This window comes from Zonotrichia leucophrys, chromosome Z (assembly GCF_028769735.1).
Source record: "Zonotrichia leucophrys gambelii isolate GWCS_2022_RI chromosome Z, RI_Zleu_2.0, whole genome shotgun sequence".
Taxonomy (NCBI): domain Eukaryota; kingdom Metazoa; phylum Chordata; class Aves; order Passeriformes; family Passerellidae; genus Zonotrichia; species Zonotrichia leucophrys.
In genome coordinates, this window is record NC_088200.1 from 75302736 (window position 1) to 75322072 (window position 19337).

General features: G+C 49.2%; 1 protein-coding gene across 1 annotated transcript; it reads left to right on the forward strand.

The window, feature by feature from the left end:
- The first annotated feature begins 57 nt into the window (after nt 1-57).
- Nucleotides 58-15777, forward strand: RAD17 (RAD17 checkpoint clamp loader component). The gene is made up of 16 exons (XM_064736315.1): nt 58-269; nt 1693-1947; nt 2755-2838; nt 3522-3678; nt 4164-4300; nt 5403-5455; nt 5547-5672; nt 5757-5826; nt 6467-6575; nt 8572-8766; nt 9189-9274; nt 9527-9673; nt 10068-10214; nt 11294-11414; nt 12622-12679; nt 15111-15777. Exons 1-16 carry the CDS (start codon nt 237-239, stop codon nt 15301-15303), a joined length of 1971 nt encoding a protein of 656 aa, XP_064592385.1. The 5' UTR covers nt 58-236; the 3' UTR covers nt 15304-15777.
- The last annotated feature ends 3560 nt before the right edge of the window (nt 15778-19337 follow it).

The window sequence follows — 19337 nt, forward strand, 5'->3', positions numbered from 1 at the left end:
CACCGCGCGCGCCCGGCGCGGCGCGGACAGCTAAGAGTCGGCGGGGAGGAAGGACCCCTGTGCGACGGTGTGAGGGGACGCGGCCGCGCCGGGCCGGGAGCGCAGCGCCGGCGGCTCCCGGGACACCGGGACACACCGAGACACACCGAGACGGGTCACACGGGGCTCTTCCTGCCCCCGGAGCCGCTCCGAGTCCCGCGGCGCCCGTTCCCCTGGCCTTGGATCTCCGGCCGAGGATGTCCGGCAGCGGCCCAGGACGGCCGGCGGAGGTGGGTGTCATTTATTAAGGAATATTTACTCTTTATAAATAAGGAGTCTCGGCGGCCGAGTCGTTCATCCGTGGGCTCTGTGTTTGTGCTGTTTCAGAGGGGGCTCTGATTTTTTCTGGGAGGGATTCGCTTTGGTGTCACTGCGTGTGGGGGGACACCAAACCGAATGCCTCTCAGTAAAAAACAGAGGGGCTCTGATTTTTAAATTTCACGAGGATGTTGCGGGTGGTGGCTGCAAATTATTCCTTAGGCGGTGAGTGTGGCAGTGACGGTGCCGGCGCCGCCGCTCTGTCCCGGGCACGGAGCGAGGGACAGACACAGCTTGTCAGGGAAGCTCTGTCTGAGTCACAAGGTGCGGGAGGGACCCCCAAAACCTCCCGTAAACCACCCCACACCCCCGGCTTCCCAAACTCTCAGAGAGGAGACTGGAACCAGTGCTGGGAGATGTTAATGCCAGGGAGCAGTGCCGCAGGTAACGGGCAAGACACGGCGAGACATGTACGGACATATCTGAGAAAGAGATCTCCAGGAAAGGACACGGATCTGGGCACGGTCCCAGTCCCAGGGGGAATCTCAGATCCTCTGGGTGCAGTCTGTGCAGTGGGCAGCTCCAGGTCAGGGCACGACCTGCCTCTCACACACAGAAACATCCAAGAAGCAGCCACATAATGTACTCTGAGACAAGCGGACTTTTCCTGTCAAAGTGCATTTTCTCCTTTCTTTTTCCTGAATCTGCAGAGGCTCCTGCTCCCCTGGGGTGGCAGGAACCACCTCTGACAATGTTCCCTGCCTCACAGAGGGGGTCCCAGCCCATGGGGATTTGGGGCCCTGGGGTCCCAGCCCGGGGGGATCTGGGGTGTGGGTCTGGGCCCCAGCACAGGCCAGGGTGGTCACATTGTGAGGAGGAGAGACCCCCAAAGTAGCAAACACTCCCTGATTTTACTGTGCTGTCTCAGTAACTGTCCTCTGCCAAATGTTTATAACCTTTATGTACCAATGTTTGCATTATAATTTTTTTTTTTAAGTGAGGGAAAAGTGCCACATGCTGAAGACTACACAGAGACAGTGTAAGCATTACCATAATATAAAAGTGGTCTGAGTAAGCTGACACTGCTTTTCCATTAATTTTTAATTAGGTTGGATGTGTGTTTGTGGAGTTCTCACCTTGTTGTGATTTGCCAGTTTGCTGCATAATACTCCTGGCATAATGATGCAGCTTTCTTTTTCAGAAATCACAGAACCCCAGAGCAGCTGCAGCTGGAAGGTCCAAATCCCACCCAGTGCCAGCCCTGCCATGGCAGGGACACTTCCAGCCCCAGTGTCCAGCCTGGCCTTGGAAAATGTGCCATTCTCCAGGGCCGCCTGTGCCCGGCTGAGGGCAGGAGGGCGCTGCGTTGCTACCCCGGGGTTTGTGTTCCTGCAGGTGGCAGAGTGGCTGGCACATCCCTTTGACGGCTTCCTGGGGAGCGCGGGCCCGTGTGCCACCGCCGTGAGGCCGCGCAGGGGCAGCGCCAGCAGAGCCCGCGGGCAGCAGAGAGCCCCGAGCCCTGCGGCAGAGAAGAGCCGAGCCGCCGCGGCTCCGCGCAGGAAGAGAGCCAAGCCGGGAGCTGCGGATCCGCCCTGCGGCCAGGCCGCGGAGGAGCTGCCGTGGGTGGAGCGATACCGGCCCGAGAGCCAGGTGTGAGAGCTGCTGCACCGCGGGACGGGATGGGCTGTGCCTCTGCCCCCAGCTGCCCCCACACCCCCTCTGATGGAGCACAGGGCTCCTGGGTCACTGCACTCAGTGCTGGTGGATTCACTGCCTCACACACCCCAGAGAGCTCGCTCTGTGGCAGACACACTGGCTTTCCGAGCAGGAAAAGCTGCTCGCGAGGTGTTGTTTCCTGTCAGTCCACTTGTAAACTCTCAGAGCTGTTACTGAATTCCAGACACATCTGGTATTCCAAGCACTGGGGAAACACAGCTATGTGGGATTTGCAGAACTTGAAAAACTTTTTCTACTCTAATGCTCTGCAGTATTAGAGTAGAAAAAGTAAAAAGGACTAGCTCCAGCAATGTGGGATTTGCAGAAGTTACAAAACCCTCTGTAGCAGAGTAAAAAAAGTACAAGACTAGCTCCAGCAGGAGCCATGGAGTATCCTGACACAGACAAGCTTGTAGTGTTACCACTTGAAGAATAATAAATAGCTCATTGTTTCCTGACTACAAGGAATGGAAAACTGATTGTCTGAGGAAACAGGATGATCATCCTTAAATGTGGCAGTGCTTCTGCAGGGCAGACACATAACTGGAACACACACCAGCATGTCTGTTGATATTTTGTCCAGCATTTATTCTATTTTTTAATTTCACCATTAGAAACCAAGAGTTTTATACATATATATATATATATATAAATATATATATAAATATATATATAAATATATATATATATAAATATATATATATATATATATAACTTCCATGTATTTTAACCTTGTTTCAGAATGACCTTGCTGTGCAAAAGAAGAAAATTGAGGAAGTTGAAACCTGGTTAAAAAACCACATATTTCAGAGGCAGCCAAAACAGGTAAACTTGCTAAAATTGTAACTGGAGGCATCAAACCATATAAACGATGGATGCAGTTTCAGGTTCAGAGAGAATAGGGAGATAGTGACTGTGTGTCATTGTAAGAAATACTCTAAGAACATGGGTTAGAGGTCATACATTTATTTTGGGCTTAAGCTCCTAAGAGGTGGATTCTGATTTTGCTCAGAAGTACTGCTTTCTGGCATCCAGTCATAAATCACAACTATTCAGTATGTGCTTGAAGCTACATTTGATCTGCCAGGTTGATTTTTAAGTCTCGTGACACATCTCCAGTTGCACTGAGCTGGTGTAAGGATGGTGAGGGTGTTTTTAATTTCTATTGATAAGACATTCTTATCACATTCTTAGACACAAATTGCCAGCCTTGCCTGGTGTTTTCCAGAGCTGGTTCTTCAGGTGAGTGTTCTGCTGTGTTGGCAGTCACATGCAGTTTATTTACCAGAGGCAGTAGGAACTGAGCAAGGGTCTCAGAGTCCTGGCCTGGTTCTCTCTGTCTAAGCACTCAGCAGGTGAATTAACAGCAGAAGATGTGTGACTGGGGTTTCACTGGGAGGGAGGATCATTGCCAGAAAAACAGGAAAAGCTCAACCAGTATCAATCCTTAGCCAGTGGTCAGTCTTAATTTGTCACATCTGTGATTGTGTTGTATGTCTGTGTGTCAGGTTGGCTCGATCTTGCTGCTGACTGGCCCTCCTGGCTGTGGAAAAACAGCAACTCTGCACATTCTAGCCAGAGATCTTGGCCTTCAGGTGCAAGAATGGACCAATCCACTCTCTCTAGACTTCACAAAGGAAGACTTGAGGAGCATGTTTGGCCACGGTAAGTATTTTGGGGGTTTATCTTTTTGACCTTTTATTTCCCCTTCCAGTTACTTATGTGGGTTTTCTGTCTTGTATTTTTGCTTCATTTCTGTCTGTCATGTATGAAATCAGATCCACACCCATGTAACTCCATTCCTTAGTGTTTAATTAGAATCTTTCTGAGGCTTTTATCTGGAAGGGGATTTAGGTTTTTTTACATTGTTTCATCTAAAATAATTGACAATTCAAATCAGTATAGAGACCTCTGTAATAGCCTGGATGTAATCTGAACCAAATAAATGAAAACAGGTAAGTGTCTCTGTCTGGGTTCTCAATTGAATTACACCCCTTTAAAAATTCTCCTGTGTTTGTCACATATTTGCAAAAGGGCTTGTTCAGTGCTGCTGTCAGAAAATAGCATGGGTGGGTATTAGCTCGTGTGGGTATTTATATTTTACTTGGCATAATATAGAATACATATTTTTAATTAGTTTTCTTTTTCAGACTCAAATTTTCATACGTTTCCGAGTCAGGCCCAAGCAGCTCTCTTTCAAGATTTTCTATTAAGAGCAAATAAGTATAACAAACTTCAGATGCTTGGGGAGTCCTCAGAAAATGATAAAAAGCTTATTCTTATTGAAGTAAGTGAAAACTTGTGCAATGTTGTGTTTCAAACAGTACCTTTTGTTGTAATATTGGCTTGCTGACTAGCCTCAGATCCTGGATTGGTGTTTCCCAAAGTGAGCCTGCTTTACTGCAGGTGAGATCTTGATTGCTGTTTGTGTCTCTGCAGCAGTCTAGAGCCACGTCCTGCCTGTAGTTAGTTATGCCACAAAAGCAAGTAGTGAGGCAGAAATGGGAGTCTGGTGTGAGCACAGAAATGCATAACGCAGTGTCAAAAAGTAGATCCATGCTGAGAAGTCATCCCCACAGTTCTGGATTATTTAATTTCTAGAAGTATGTATGTGTATAAACAGGAAGAGTGGAAAACACACCACTGTTCCTGTTGTTTAATGATGCAGGAGGGTGTAGGGTGCACTTGAGAATGAACACAGGCAGGAGCAGTTGAAATTTAGCACTTTCTGCCTGGTTTTACACAGGTGGTGTTGTTCAGGGCACAGGTGTGAACTGAGGGATGTGGGCAGGTACAGGACAAGCTTTTATTTGTACTTGCGTAGAAGTGTGCTTCAATAGCAACTTCTTTCTGAACTTTTCAATTCCTTTCCCAAGAGAAATTTTAGAAATTGGTAGTCAGGTTGTCTGTAAACTTTCAAGACCAAACCAGACAGAAATTCTGGCAGGGTAATGTGATGTACTGTAGAATTTAGGAAGTAGATTCTCTGAGATTTGTCTTTATTCAGTCACCTTCTTGTGCACGTCCTGTCACACCTCAGATGGGCCCTGCCCTCTTCCCTAAGGGAGCTGCTTCCTGGAGTGTTTGTCCTCTGGGTGAGACTCCTGTCCACAGGCAGTGCCATCACCCAAGGCTGTGTCTTAGGGAACTGAGACAGCAAGACAACATTGCTGTGTAGATGATCCTTTTCCTTAATGAGACACACTGTGCTTTGGGTTTTGTTTCCCTCTGCTGCTCCTCTGTCCAATGTCAGCTGTGTTTAAATGTAGTTGACAGCAAGCAAACCAGGAGTTAAAAATGTGTGGCAGTGTAGTGTGCCATGAAGATCAGTCTGTGGAGGAGAGTATTTACATCTGCATGCCATGACAGCAGCTCTTTGTTTTGGACAGGACATTCCTAACCAATTCTACAGAGATCCTGGCAGCCTGCATGAAATCCTCAGGTCAGTGGCAAGCGAGTTGTTAACTGTGAGCTTTAGCAACCTGCAAAGCTGCAGCTTGATCTTAATCACGTTTTGTTGTTCTGCTATGCAGGAGTTTTGTTCGCAGGAGTAGGTGCCCCCTGGTCTTTATAATCTCAGATAACTTCAGTGGAGACAGCAACCAGAGGTCCCTGTTCCCCACTGAAATTGTAGAGGAGTTGTGTATATGCAATATTAGGTGAGACTTCTACCTCATTGAAACAAGGTACAGATAACTGAGAGGTTAGAAACTAATTAATTCTTTTTTAATGGAATTCAACAGTTTCAAGCCTATTGCACCAACAAATATGATGAAAGTTCTCAATCGAATAGCTGCAGCAGAAGCCAGTATGGTAAGTTTTCAAAGTTCTTAACTTCTGGGCAGGGCTAGGACCACATAAAAATATGTTATTTTTGTTGCTGTATTTGATCTTTGATAGCAGAACCCCACGTCTGCCCAAAGACAAAAAAACGCTTTTTCCCCAGGGCACCAGAAAGCAAGGAACAAGCTGGAAAGATATCTTGTCTTTAATATTAGTTTCACTTGCTCTGTGGTCCAAGTCTACCAAATTGCTTCTAAAAATTACTCTGGTTATTACAGTAATTACATAAATGAAACAAATAATGGGAAGAGATATAATCTTTCATGTATCCAGCAAGGCCAGAAGAGGTCATGAACGTAAATATTGTGTTGTTCCTGAACTGTTTTGATTACAAGCAGTATCATATTGAGTGGCACTTTGCAAAGAATTATGTACATTTTTCTCTTTAATATTGTTGTATAAATTGTGACAGTATGCTTAAACAAATTAAGTTTTTTCAAGTTCACAGTATTCCGTATTTTGATCACATGGTGGTTCCTCACGTGTCTGTTCATAGTGTGTGTCAGGGGTGGGTTCCCAGAGCCATGTTTAAATACTCCTTTTCCTGCTCTTGTATTGCTTTGAATATTGCTGTTTTTCCTGTTTCTTCTATTGCTGTTTTTCCTTGTAGAACAGAGAGAATTACACCCTTGACAGAACTTCTCTGGAGTTGCTTTGCAGGGGCTGTTCAGGTGACATAAGAAGTGCAATAAACAGCCTTCAGTTTTCCTCTACAAAAGGTAAAAATTAAGCTTTTGTTAGGTGGAGTGATATTTTGACCATTTCTGCTGCAAACAGGTTCTGTTCACAGCTGCAGCACAGGTGGGTGAGTTGCAGAAACGTTCTGGACACGCTTCTGTGGAGCAGGAATAAACACAGGGTGTGTGGGGGCGTGAGTGGGGCTCAGCTGCTGCAGGCTGGGCTGAAACCATGACACATGTGCATTGTGCTGACGTGATTTGATTAAATGCCCTCTTTTCCTCCTGGTATCTCTGCTATTTGTGTTTGCTGTTCAGAGTTTATATGATGCTGCCTTAGTTTGACAGGGATACTTTCATCTCTTGGTTTCTGCATTTCCTAAACTGCTGATTTTATGAGCATTTTTCAAGTCAGTAGTTGTTAAGGAACTGGTGTGTGTAAGTTGCATTTCTAAAAGTTGCACTCTGGCGTGTTTGTTCATTCTCAGCTCTGTGAAGTGGTGACATCATTTACATTAAACTTAGGCCTAAGGAAACAAACTCACCATTTGTCTTCTGCCTGTATGTGGTAGAGCTAGTAATGGTGTTGTTAATGTCACACTTCTTTTTCCTCCCATTTGCTTTGCAAATAGCAAATGTGCTCATGGAATACGAGATTAAAGGTAGTTTCAAGCCCATTTTTCAAGAGGGAGAGTTTACTTTGAGTTTTAGGGTATACTGAAATTAGATGGGCAGTGTTAGTTATGTTACGCAAGGCAGAGAGTCAAGTTTCTACATTTAACTTGCATATGTTGAAGGTCAGTTATTCTGATGATGTCTTCAAGTGTACCAGGCTTGGATTGTTTTGTGTGAATCAGAAAAACAGAGGATTGCTCTCAGCAGGGTGATGATGCCATTAGAATGAATGAATATTAGATTGGTGATATCTGAGAAAAGCATGCAGCATCTCACTGCTGGACACATCCTCCAGAAAATCTAAATAATGTTAAAATAACCAGTTTGTGTAGTTTTAAATAAGTTTCCTTAGAAATGTAAAACCATGATAGTTAGAGCTAGGGAGAAAATAAAGGCATGATTTCAGAGCTCTGGTGTGTGAACTTTGGAGTGCACACTAAGCATTCTCCTCTCACATTTTCCCTAACATTGAGAACATCTGTGGCTGTGCAGGTATTTCAGTGAGGTGAGTGATTGGCATTCCAGTGAGTTAGGTGACACTGTGCAAGTTGGGGGGTTAATTCCCCATCTCCTTGCTGGTCTCCTGAGTATGCAGCATTTGTTTTTATGTACATAAAGTGTGTTTCTTCATGTGTGAATCTGTGTAAGCACCATTGATACATTCATTTTGTAACACTATTAATGGGTAAAATACATCCATGGTAATTGTGGGAGAAAAGGAAATAAACACCTAAAGGATCATTTATCTTAGCTCAGTAAGGAACATTCAAATGCCACAAAATGAAATAGTGGGTGAAAATTTTCAAGTTTATTAACTTAGAGTAGAATAAGGGTTTTATTTCATGAGGTTCAAAACTTTGTAGAAGATAACGGGCAATTGAAAGAATCATCTAAATAAAAGGTTTTCTTTGCCACTTATATTTCAGGGAGGAAGGTTATTGTACAGATAATGCAGTAGGAGACAAAATTGATAAGTAAGCAGGATGTAACTGAAATATAATTTACAAATATTTGTACTTGTGCTTTTAAACTTGAAATTTAAACATGGTCAAGTGGGGAATGTGTCAGAACTTGAAGGGATAAGCCTGAAGGCTTTTTTCAAAGACAGCTGTTTGTTGTTCAGAAAAGTGCTTGGTACCTCAGCTGTGGCTCAAAGGACAGAAGTGGAATTAAGGTAATGAGTGATGCTAATTTAGGTGACTGACTAATAAATGAGTTTTCTCATAGTGCTCCCATTTATATAGCCTGTTGTGTTCCTTTTATTAGTGCTATTTGTTCACACAGAACATTAGCAGTGGCATTATAGAAAACTCCTGCAGAATCATGTACTCTGTCTTGATTTTATTTTTTATTTTATTAATAGGCTGCTCATTGGAGAAAGAATTTTGGTCAAAGAAGAAGAAGAGCTCCACAATAAAATGTGATGAAACAGGAGTATCCAAAGTAAGAAAGAAAAGTAAATGTGATACCTCAGAAGACCAGGAGATACAAGCAATTGGTGGCAAGGATGCATCCATTTTTCTTTTCCATGCTCTGGGGAAAATTATTTATTGCAAAAGTAAGCAAACTTTGAGTTATTCTCCCTTTCAATGGGCAAAGCACATCAGCTGCTATTAGCTGGAGTTTCTAAAGTAAGGCTTTGGATGGGTTCTGTCTGGGATGTTTGGTCAGTCAGAACTGCACAAAATCAGCTACATCAGGGTCCCTCATGCCACTTGGTGGTAATTCCCAGTACTGGCTCCAAAACCAACGGAGGAGAAGTACTGAGGTGAGGGAATACAAAAATTATGTTGTTAGGTTTGTTATATGAAGCTTAATGCAGTTAATTGTGTAGTTGATGACTGTGTAGTATTGACTATAGTAATTAAACACCTGTGTCTGTCCCAGGGCTTACTGGGATGGAAAAGGCTGTAATTTACTGCTGGTGGAGCTGGCAGTTGCCCACATTTGTGAACATAAAGGCTGTGCAATCCTTTTCAGGAGAGGCAGTGTCAGAAGCAGAGTGCCCTCAGCTGCCTGCCCACCTGTCAGGACAGCGCCGTGACACCTTGCTGATCCAGCCTGAGGTACTGCTGCAATGGCCCAGTTCAGCTGGGCCCCACAGGAGGGCTGCAGGTGCTCAGCCACGTGGGGCTCCTTGCTGCTCCCACCTGGTGTGCCCTCAGTTTGTGTCAGGGAATCACTCACCTGGGAGGGAGCCAGGCATCGCTGCACGGGGTCTGTGTCCCAGCTCCCTGACCTACGTGTATCACAGCTTTTTGTACAAGGGTCCTTTTCCTTACCCCCTGTACAATCCAAACTCTTCCTCTTCCTGACAGGAAATTGTGGAGAAATCACATATGTCTGGAAGCATGTTCAATCTATACCTTCACCAGAACTACGTGGACTTTTTTTCTGACATAGATGATGTAGTGAGAGCCAGCGACTATTTGAGCACTGCTGATGTCCTTTGCAGCAACTGGAGTGTAAGTGTCATCTTTGTATAGGCACACACTTGTCTTTAAGTGCTTTGATATTGAGCTCTCAACTTTTCACTGCATTTTTGGGAATTTGCTGCAAACTTGGGGTGTGAGTGATTTGAATTGTTAATGAATGCTGAAGAAGAGATGCAGAGCCAATGTTTTGTCCAGCTTCTGTCAGCATTTTACTACAATGGGTCGTAGTGTTTGTAGGATACTCTACAAAGTATTTTTGAGTAGAATATGTTTGTAGTAAGCAAAGGAATCCAGCTGTTTCTTTTCTCAGCTGCTTTGAATACAAGTTTTGCAGTAATCAGGCTGCAGAGAGCTGTGCATGCTGTGTGTGTTGGAGTGCAGGTGAGCTGCCTGGAGCTCACGCAAGGCCCCGTTTGTCCCTCAGGCACGGCTGGTGATGGAGAGCTACGGTGCCTCCGTGGCCACGCGCGGGGTGATCCACTCCAACACCTCCAGGGCCTTTGCCCACCAGCAGGGAGGCATGGGCTTCCGACCCTTACACAAGCCACAGTGGTTTCTGATCAACAAAAAGGTAAAGCCTTCATTGGTTTTTTTCTTAATTCTTTTTTCCCCTAAGGTGCGACTGTTGAGTAATGTACATCAAATGTGATCACTGACTTGCTAAACTTGTCAAATAATATGACAGTGTCTTAGGATGGGGGGAGAGATGAGGATCTGACTCCACGTTTCAGAAGGCTGATTTATTATTTTATTATATATGTTACATTAAAACTATACTAAAAGAATAGAAGGGAGGATTTCATCAGAAGGCTGGCTAAGAATAGGATAAGAAAGAGCCTTTGTTATCATTCTGTCTCAGACTCTCTGTCCGACCCAGCTGACTGTGATTGGCCATTAATTAGAAACATCCAACACAGGCCAGTCAAATAATCTACTTGTTGCATTCCACAGCAGCAGATAGTCAGTGTTTTCATTTTGTTCCTGTGGCCTCTCAGCTTCTCAAGAGGAAAAATGTTAAAGAATAGATTTTTCATAAAAGATGTCTGCGACAAAATACCCTAGTTTGAGATAATCTGGTTCTATAAAGCACTTGCTAGAAGAGCAGTTTGCATCACTCCTTTAATGTAAAAATAAATTGGAGGCCAGTGACAAATTCTGATGCCTGTGTCCAAGCTGGCATGTTCCTGGGAGAGTGTTAATCCTAAATTAATAGAGAGACAACTAAGTGCTGTTAAGTGTTCCTAGAACTGAGTCTGGTTTTGTGCAGTTTGAAGCACGTTGAACTGTTGTATAAGTGCAAGAAATGCCTGCTCTTATGGTTTATGTGTTTGTCAGAAAGAGCTCGTTCAGGTGACACAGCAGGTCCTGGCATTTTTTTACTTTTGAACTAATACATTGGCAAAAAAACATTGGCCTGGATGGGCTGAGAATTCTATAATCAAGGAATTTTTTTTTTTTTTAATTTTAATGCTCAGTAAAAGGCAAATTTGAAGGATTGGCATGTTAACTGGTTACCTTTTCTTTATCTGGTCTCATTTTTCAGTAGCTCCCTGTAGCAGGCAGGAAGAAAGTGTGTGTGTTAGGATACAGAACATCTACATTCTTAATGTTTTACCTGTTTTTTCATTGTGTTCCCCCCACCTCTTACAGTATCAGGAAAATTGCATTGCTGCAAAATCCCTGTTCTCAAGCTTCTGTTTACCGCCTGAGTGCCTTCAGACAGAGCTGCTGCCTTATCTTGCTATGTTAGCAAACCCAATGAGAAATCAAGGTAAGATGGATCAAGGTAACTCCTGGTCTTGGAGTGGTTTTGCAGTTGAAACACTGACAGATTTCACAAGCCTAAAGGTCAATACTGTTTATGTTTTTGCCTCAGCATAAAACATTCTGCTGGCAAATGTTATGTAGGTGATGCCCAAAGATGCTCCCAGTACCAGAGCCAAAATTAAAGCTGCCCTGGTAGGTTGGTCAAACTGCAGTGGTTGAGGTGCTCTCTAGATTTAGGGCTTTGAGAAGAGTTTTGGAAACCCAGCAGCCAATGCTGACTGGATCTTTGTTGCTTACTGAGACCCTTCTGAGAAGACAAAGGACTCTGCATGATTCAATGTCAATCAAGCAAAAGCCATTTGTTGTGCCTCTAAACATAATTTATATTCACTTCTTGTCTTGGTCTACACAGTCATGCATTGTTTAATTGGCAGCTCTGCTTTGTCCACAAGGCAAGCATGCGTCCTTTTATTAAACCAATTGGTAGGAGCTGTAAGAATCATTTTACTGGGGTTGACACCCCTGTGTCTGCCAGCAACTGTTCTGCCTCTTCTTTCTTCTTGCAACATCAATTTTTTTATCCACAAAGATGACTCCCTCTTTAGTTCCAGAAGGTTGGGCTAGTTCATTTAGTACACATCCATGTTCCTGTGAATATGATCCTACACCTTTCCAGTAACAGCAACACACAACAGCTCATAAAAGCCTTTCAGAGAAAAAAGAAGCAAAATTCCAGTTTGCAGTGCATAAAAAAAAAAAGCTAAATCTGAGATAATCCATTAGCAAACAGTTCATGCGGAAAAATTTACTTTGTGTGGTACATAATGCAAAAATTAGTATTTAGAGAGTTGGGTCACTTATGCTGTTGTTAATTGTTTATAATAAAAAGCATTATGTCTTAACTAAGGCCTTGACATCAGGATGAGTGAATTTTGTAGGCTGTGGAATAACAGCTCTACATGATAAATACACAGGGGACAAATGTCAGGGATTTGGAATGTTGTGTGTAGGCCGTCTGTAAATATGCTGTGGTAAAGTGTAACTGTGTGTGTGTGGGGAGGGGAAGGTTACATACACAGTGTTATGGTATCTAAAATATTTCAAATGTGTACAGGAACACTCAGCTAAGGCCAGTGTTTATTTCCTGGTATGCCCAGCTGTCTGTTCATGATGATCTACCTGATATGATACTGGTGGCTCTTTGTTCTTAGCTCAGATTGCTTTTATCCAAGACGTGGGGAGGCTGCCACTGAAAAGACATTTTGGGAGGTAAGCTGAGCTTCTGTCTGCAGTTAAAAAGTGTCATATATCAAGGGGAAGAGCCCTTTCATTTACATAAGTCTGTGATGTGACATTCAAAGACAAAATATTTTTAAAGGTTTATTTCATCTGAAATCAGATAGAAGTTTTACCTGTAAGGCTACTTAGAGTGAACCTTTGTTGGTGTGGTTTTGGCAAAGAATCAAGTTCACAGCTGCAGTGAGACAAACTGTTATCTCCTAACTAGGACAGAGTTTATTGAGGCTTCTGACAGAGCATCTACTTGTCCCTGGTGTTGCTGCTGAGTGTAACTGTGAATTTCCAAGCTGTTGCATTAAAAGCCATTTTGGTTGTTAGTCAGGGAGGAAGGAGAGTGTCCCTAAGGGGTGTATTTCTTTGTAATCCCCTTGGTCTGTGCCACAAGGTGTGACGTTTCTCAAATTAACTGTAACTTCCTTGTCCCTTTTAAGTTTCCCTGCAGCTTGCCGGTGGATACTGACATTTTGTATCTGCATTAATAAGCTGGCTGGGGTGTCACAGTGTCTGATGCGAGGGGTGACACCATGCTGACAGCACCGTGATCCTTTTCATCTGTTCAGTAGTACAGAGAAATGCAGGTGTCCTGCTAGAGAGCACAGTGTTGTTCCTGGGCACTGCCTCTGCCGGAGGGAATGAGGCACAGGGCTTTGGGAGCAGCCTGTGCCCTGCTCAGGGTCTCTGGGAGCAGCCTGTGCCCTGCTCAGGGGCTCTGGGAGCAGCCTGTGCCCTGCTCAGGGGCTCTGGGAGCAGCCTGTGCCCTGCTCAGGGGGTTTGGGGTCTCTGGGAGCAGCCTGTGCCCTGCTCAGGGAGTTTGGGGTCTCTGGGAGCAGCCTGTGCCCTGCTCAGGGAGTTTGGGGTCTCTGGGAGCAGCCTGTGCCCTGCTCAGGGAGTTTGGGAGCAGCCTGTGCCCTGCTCAGGGAGTTTGGGAGCAGCCTGTGCCCTGCTCAGGGGGTTTGGGAGCAGCCTGTGCCCTGCTCAGGGGGTTTGGGAGCAGCCTGTGCCCTGCTCAGGGGCTTTGGGAGCAGCCTGTGCCCTGCTCAGGGGGTTTGGGAGCAGTCTGTGCCCGGCTCAGGGGGTTTGGGGTCTCTGGGAGCAGCCTGTGCCTTGCTCAGGGGTTTGGGGTCTCTGAGAGCAGCCTGTGCCCTGCTCAGGGGGTTTGGGAGCAGCCTGTGCCCTGCTCAGGGGGTTTGGGAGCAGCTGCTCAGGGGGTTTGGGGTCTCTGGGAGCAGCCTGTGCCCTGCTCAGGGGCTCTGGGAGCAGCCTGTGCCCTGCTCAGGGGGTTTGGGGGCTCTGGGAGCAGCCTGTGCCCTGCTCAGGGGGTTTGGGGTCTCTGAGAGCAGCCTGTGCCCTGCTCAGGGAGTTTGGGAGCAGCCTGTGCCTTGCTCAGGGGGTTTGGGAGCAGTCTGTGCCCTGCTCAGGGGGTTTGGGAGCAGCCTGTGCCTTGCTCAGGGGGTTTGGGAGCAGTCTGTGCCCGGCTCAGGGGGTTTGGGGTCTGTGGGAGCAGCCTGTGCCCTGCTCAGGGGGTTTGGGAGCAGCCTGTGCCCTGCTCAGGGGGTTTGGGGTCTCTGGGAGCAGCCTGTGCCCTGCTCAGGGGGTTTGGGGTCTCTGGGAGCAGTCTGTGCCCTGCTCAGGGGGTTTGGGAGCAGCCTGTGCCCTGCTCAGGGGGTTTGGGGTCTCTGGGAGCAGCCTGTGCCCTGCTCAGGGAGTTTGGGAGCAGCCTGTGCCCTGCTCAGGGGGTTTGGGAGCAGCCTGTGCCCTGCTCAGGGGCTCTGGGAGCTGCCTGTGCCCTGCTCAGGGGGTTTGGGGTCTCTGGGAGCAGCCTGTGCCTTGCTCAGGGAGTTTGGGAGCAGCCTGTGCCCTGCTCAGGGGCTCTGGGAGCAGTCTGTGCCCTGCTCAGGGGGTTTGGGAGCAGTCTGTGCCCTGCTCAGGGGCTTTGGGAGCAGCCTGTGCCTTGCTCAGGGGGTTTGGGAGCAGTCTGTGCCCGGCTCAGGGGGTTTGGGGTCTCTGGGAGCAGCCTGTGCCCTGCTCAGGGGGTTTGGGAGCAGCCTGTGCCCTGCTCAGGGGGTTTGGGGTCTCTGGGAGCAGCCTGTGCCCTGCTCAGGGGGTTTGGGAGCAGCCTGTGCCCTGCTCAGGGGGTTTGGGGTCTCTGGGAGCAGCCTGTGCCCTGCTCAGGGAGTTTGGGAGCAGCCTGTGCCCTGCTCAGAGGGTTTGGGAGCAGCCTGTGCCCTGCTCAGGGGGTCTGGGAGCAGCCTGTGCCCTGCTCAGGGGGTTTGGGGTCTCTGGGAGCCGCCTGTGCCCTGCTCAGGGGCTCTGGGAGCAGCCTGTGCCCTGTTCAGGGGGTTTGGGGTCTCTGGGAGCAGCCTGTGCCCCAGAGCTCAGGGTGCTCCCCCGTGCTCTGCAGGCTGCAGCTGGAGGCTCTGGGTGACAAGGACCCCGGCGTGCCCGAGCTGTCCCACGGCGATGGCGACCCCGAGGGCCTTCCCTCCAGCCAGTCCAGCGGCAGCGACCTGCCCAGCAGCCAGCCCCAGCCCGTGGCAGCCCAGGCCCTCCTGGAGGAGGAGGAACTGAGGATCGAGGAGTACGACAGCGACTGAGAGACCGCGACAGCCCCGTGCGTGCAGCGCTGCCCGGCCGGGCTCCAGGGCCGGGCTCCAGCTCCCGGAGCCCTCCTGCTCTGCAGGGCCGGCCCGAGCCCCTTCCTGCCTCTCCTGAGCCGTGACACTGCCTGAGGGCGGTCACCAGAGGGAAATAAAGGACTGCAATCAGCTTGAGAGAGACCAGAGATTAGCAGTTGTCAGCCTTAAATTATTTGTATTTTTACACTGCAGTTGTGCAGTGGGTTTTCTGAGTACACATTCTGTAAGTTGTCAGCATTTGGAGGGTTTATTCAAATTCACGCTCTCAGAAAAAATGCTGTTTGGAAGTTGAGCCCTTCTGGAAAGAGGAGGCTGAAATTTACACCTGAAAAGTTACCATACTGATAATGTAAAGAAAACTTCTACTGTATTCATACTGTTTTGTACTCTGGCTTACAGAAGACATAAATAACATTTTCATGTCTTTATAAGTGGAACAAATGTTGTACCATGGATTATTTTGTATTCCTCTCGGAAAATTTTTTTCATAACTTTTAGAGGGGAAAAGGCAGCAAATAAGCACAAGTTGTACTTTATAGGAAGTTAAATGTATAACGTGCAGTTTTTCTCCTTGGCTTGCAGTTGTGCTGGGGGAAACTTAAATCTGTGTTTGGTAACTGACATGATTGAGTGCTGTGGTTAATGCCACAGCAGAGGGGAAAAAACAGTTTTGTGTGATGCATTCTTGCATTGGGGTGTTCTCAGGGCTCCCAGGACCAGGGAAGACACGAGAATCTGGACTCCATGTTCTCAGAAGGCTGATATGAGATATGATGTATTATATTATTTATATTTTTATATTTATTATATTTTTATGCTATACTAAAACTGTACTAAAGAAAAAGAGAAAGGATACATCAGAAGGCTTAACAATCAATATCTAATAATCAAAAGCTCATGACTGACTCAGAGAGTCTGACACAGCTGATGGTGATTGGTCATTAAATTAAAGCAACTCACGTGAAACCAATCAAAGATGCACCTGTTGGTGAATGATCTCCAGACCACATTCCAAGCAATTAGATAATTATTGTTTTCATTCTTTTTGGAGGCTTCTCAGCTTCCTGGAGAAGAAATCCTGGCAAAGGGATTTTTCAGAAAATACCATGGTGACAACCCAGCCCTGTCTCCTTGTGAAGCTGTGACTGGGGGTGGGCTCGGGGCTGCCCCTCACAGGGCACCTCAGCCAGGGTTAGGGACAGGGCACACAGACACTGATGCAGGGGGCTGAGAGCAGCAGGGAAACACAGCAGTTAACACAAGAATCAGGATTTTCCTTCTTCCCCTGATGCTGTGGGGACCAATGTCCTGTTGTGATGTCAACTGTCACAGACATCTTTCGTGAAAAATCCTTTCCTTAGGATTTTTCCTCCTGAGAAGCTGAGAGGCCTCAGGAACAAAATGAAAACACTGATTATCTGCTGCTGTGGAATGCAACAGGTGCATCTGGGATTGGTCTCATGTGGTTGTTCCTAATTAATTGCCAATCACAGTGAGCTGGTTCAGACTCTGTCCAAACCACAAGCCTTTGTGATGATTCTTTCCTATTCTATTCTTAGCCAGCCTTCTGATGAAATGCTTTCTTCTATTCTTTTAGTATAGTTTTAATGTAATATATATCATAAAACAATAAATCAAGCCTTCTGAAACATGGGGCCAGATCCTCGTCTGTTCCCTCACCCTGTGGTCACCGTCACAGTCACCTGCTGGTGGAGGGTGACACGCCAAGTGTGTGGCTGTGAGGTCACATCCCTCCCTGGCTGCACTGGGCACTGCCAGCGTGGCTCCAGCCTGGGCTGCTGCCCAGCCGGGCTCTGGGGCCTGCACAGTGGAGCCAGCTGTCTCCTGGAGCCGTGGGCTGGCCCTGGCAATTCCCTACCCGTGTCCTGAGCCCTGAGCCCTGCCTGGCGCTGGTGGCACTGCAGGTGAGCCCCACGGGGACGCTGCCCATCCCCACAGGCTGCCTGGGCCAGATGTGGCACAGAGGAGGAGAAAGAGTGCAGCTGTGCCCACTGGTCTGTGGGCAGAGCTGGGGGTCCCGTCCTCACGAAAGCACCAGGGGATTCCCAGTTTTTTGGTTTGATATTTGGGGTCCTCTTTCCAGCCAACGTGTGAAAAGTAAAAAGGGTCTCGGCGGACACTGGATTCTGTTCCTCACGTCTAGACATCAATCCCTCAATTCCATGTTGGCTCATTGTTTTTAGGGGTTTCTGCTAGGTTTGGTGAAAGGTTTCTTCGTTTGCATGCCAACTCTTCTCCTCTTCACCGTCCTGGGTGCCATCCTCCGGGAAGCAGCAGGGTGTTACTCGACAAAAAAAGGGGAATTGCCAACCATCAACAACAGGTAGTTAACGAAAAACTATTAACAACAGGTGATTACAACAACAGTTAGAACTCCACCCTGGCAGCAACTGGCCCAGCCTGTGAACTCTGCAACCTTCTAAAAAAATGGGCAACTTCTCTGCTTGTAACACAGCGCCCACGGCCTCTCTCCATTCCGCAGTGTGTGACATGCTCTGGAGGCGCTAGAGAATCCCAGAATCGCCGAGGCTGCAGGAGACCTTCGAGACCCGCAAGTGCAGCCGTGGGCCCAGCACCGTGGCCGGTGCCAGCCATGGGGAGCACGCTGTCCTTGTACCTGCCCGCATCCCCGCCGGCCCCCAGCAAGGCCACGCAGACGGACTGGAACTGCCCGGTGTGCCACAGCGTGGAGGGCGACACGGCCGCCGTGCCCTGCGGCCACCGCTTCTGCCTGGGCTGCCTGCTGCGCCACACGGCCGGCAGCGCCACGTGCCCGCGGTGCGCCAGCCCCGTGCTCAGCGCCCGCTTCTCCGAGCTGGGCCGCAACGATTTCCTGCAGTGCCTGCTCGGCCCGGCCGCAGCACCGCCGGCGCCCGCCGCCCGGCCCCGCCGCGCCCTGTTCCGCCTGGTCTACACCGGCCCGGCCGCGCCGCGGGCAGCGCCGGCCCCGGATGAGCGGGCGGGCGCGGAGGCCGCGGAGGAGTTCCCGGCGGAGCTGTGGGCAGAGCTGCTGCAGGGCCAGGAGCGGCTGCTGGAGCCCGTGCGGCCCTGGCTGCGGGACAGCCTGGACGCCATCTACGGGCAGCACTGGTGGGAGGCGCGGCAGGTGGAGACCATCGCGCTGGCCACGCTGTGCATCTGCGGCCCGGACAGGGCCGAGCTCACGCACATGCTGCAGCGCTACCTGGGCGACTACACCGCGCCGCTCATCCGCGGCCTCATCCACGTGGCCGTGCACGGCTGCCGGGAGGCCTGGCTGCGGCGGCGCTCACCGCCAGCCCCGCAGGACGAGCCGGACGAGGCACAGAGCCCCGCGGCCAGCGCCGGGCCCTCCTCGCCGGGCGGGACCCCCGGCCTGGCCCCGGACCCCGCAGGGCCCGGCCTGGGGCAGCCGCCCGGCCGGCCTGAACCCGGGGCTGGGCCCGGCCTTCCCCCGGCCGCGCCCGGCCCCGCCGGGCAGGAGCGGCCCCGCGGCGGCCCCGGGCAGCGCCGGGCCCCGGCAGGGCCGCAGGAGGACGCGCTGGCCCAGGGCCCCTCCGCGCCCCGCCGGGGCAGGAGCCGCCGGCCCCCGGCCCGGCCCCGCGGCACTCGGCGCTCTGAGGGGAGGAGGGCCCACAAATCCCGGCGCCCTTTGAGGATCAGGAGGAGGAAACTAAGGAGGAAATAAAATTGTGCCATTTCCGTGACACAGTCTCCCCCTTCTCCTGGGGCCGTTCCGATGGCCAGGCTCCGTGTGCCAGCATTGAACAGAGAAGGGTCGCGATGCCGCGGGCCGTTCCCGTGTGCTGTGGGCAGCCCCGAGCCCACCGCAAAGCCCCTCACAGCACCGAGCGGCTCGCTGCCCCACAGCCCGGGGACAGTCACCCCTCTGCCGTGGCCAGGAGCCCAGCGCAGAGCCCGGAGGGGTGTTCAAAGGCGATGGGGAACGGATCAGCAGCGAGCTCTGCCCGCTCCGCCAGTGCCCGCAGGCT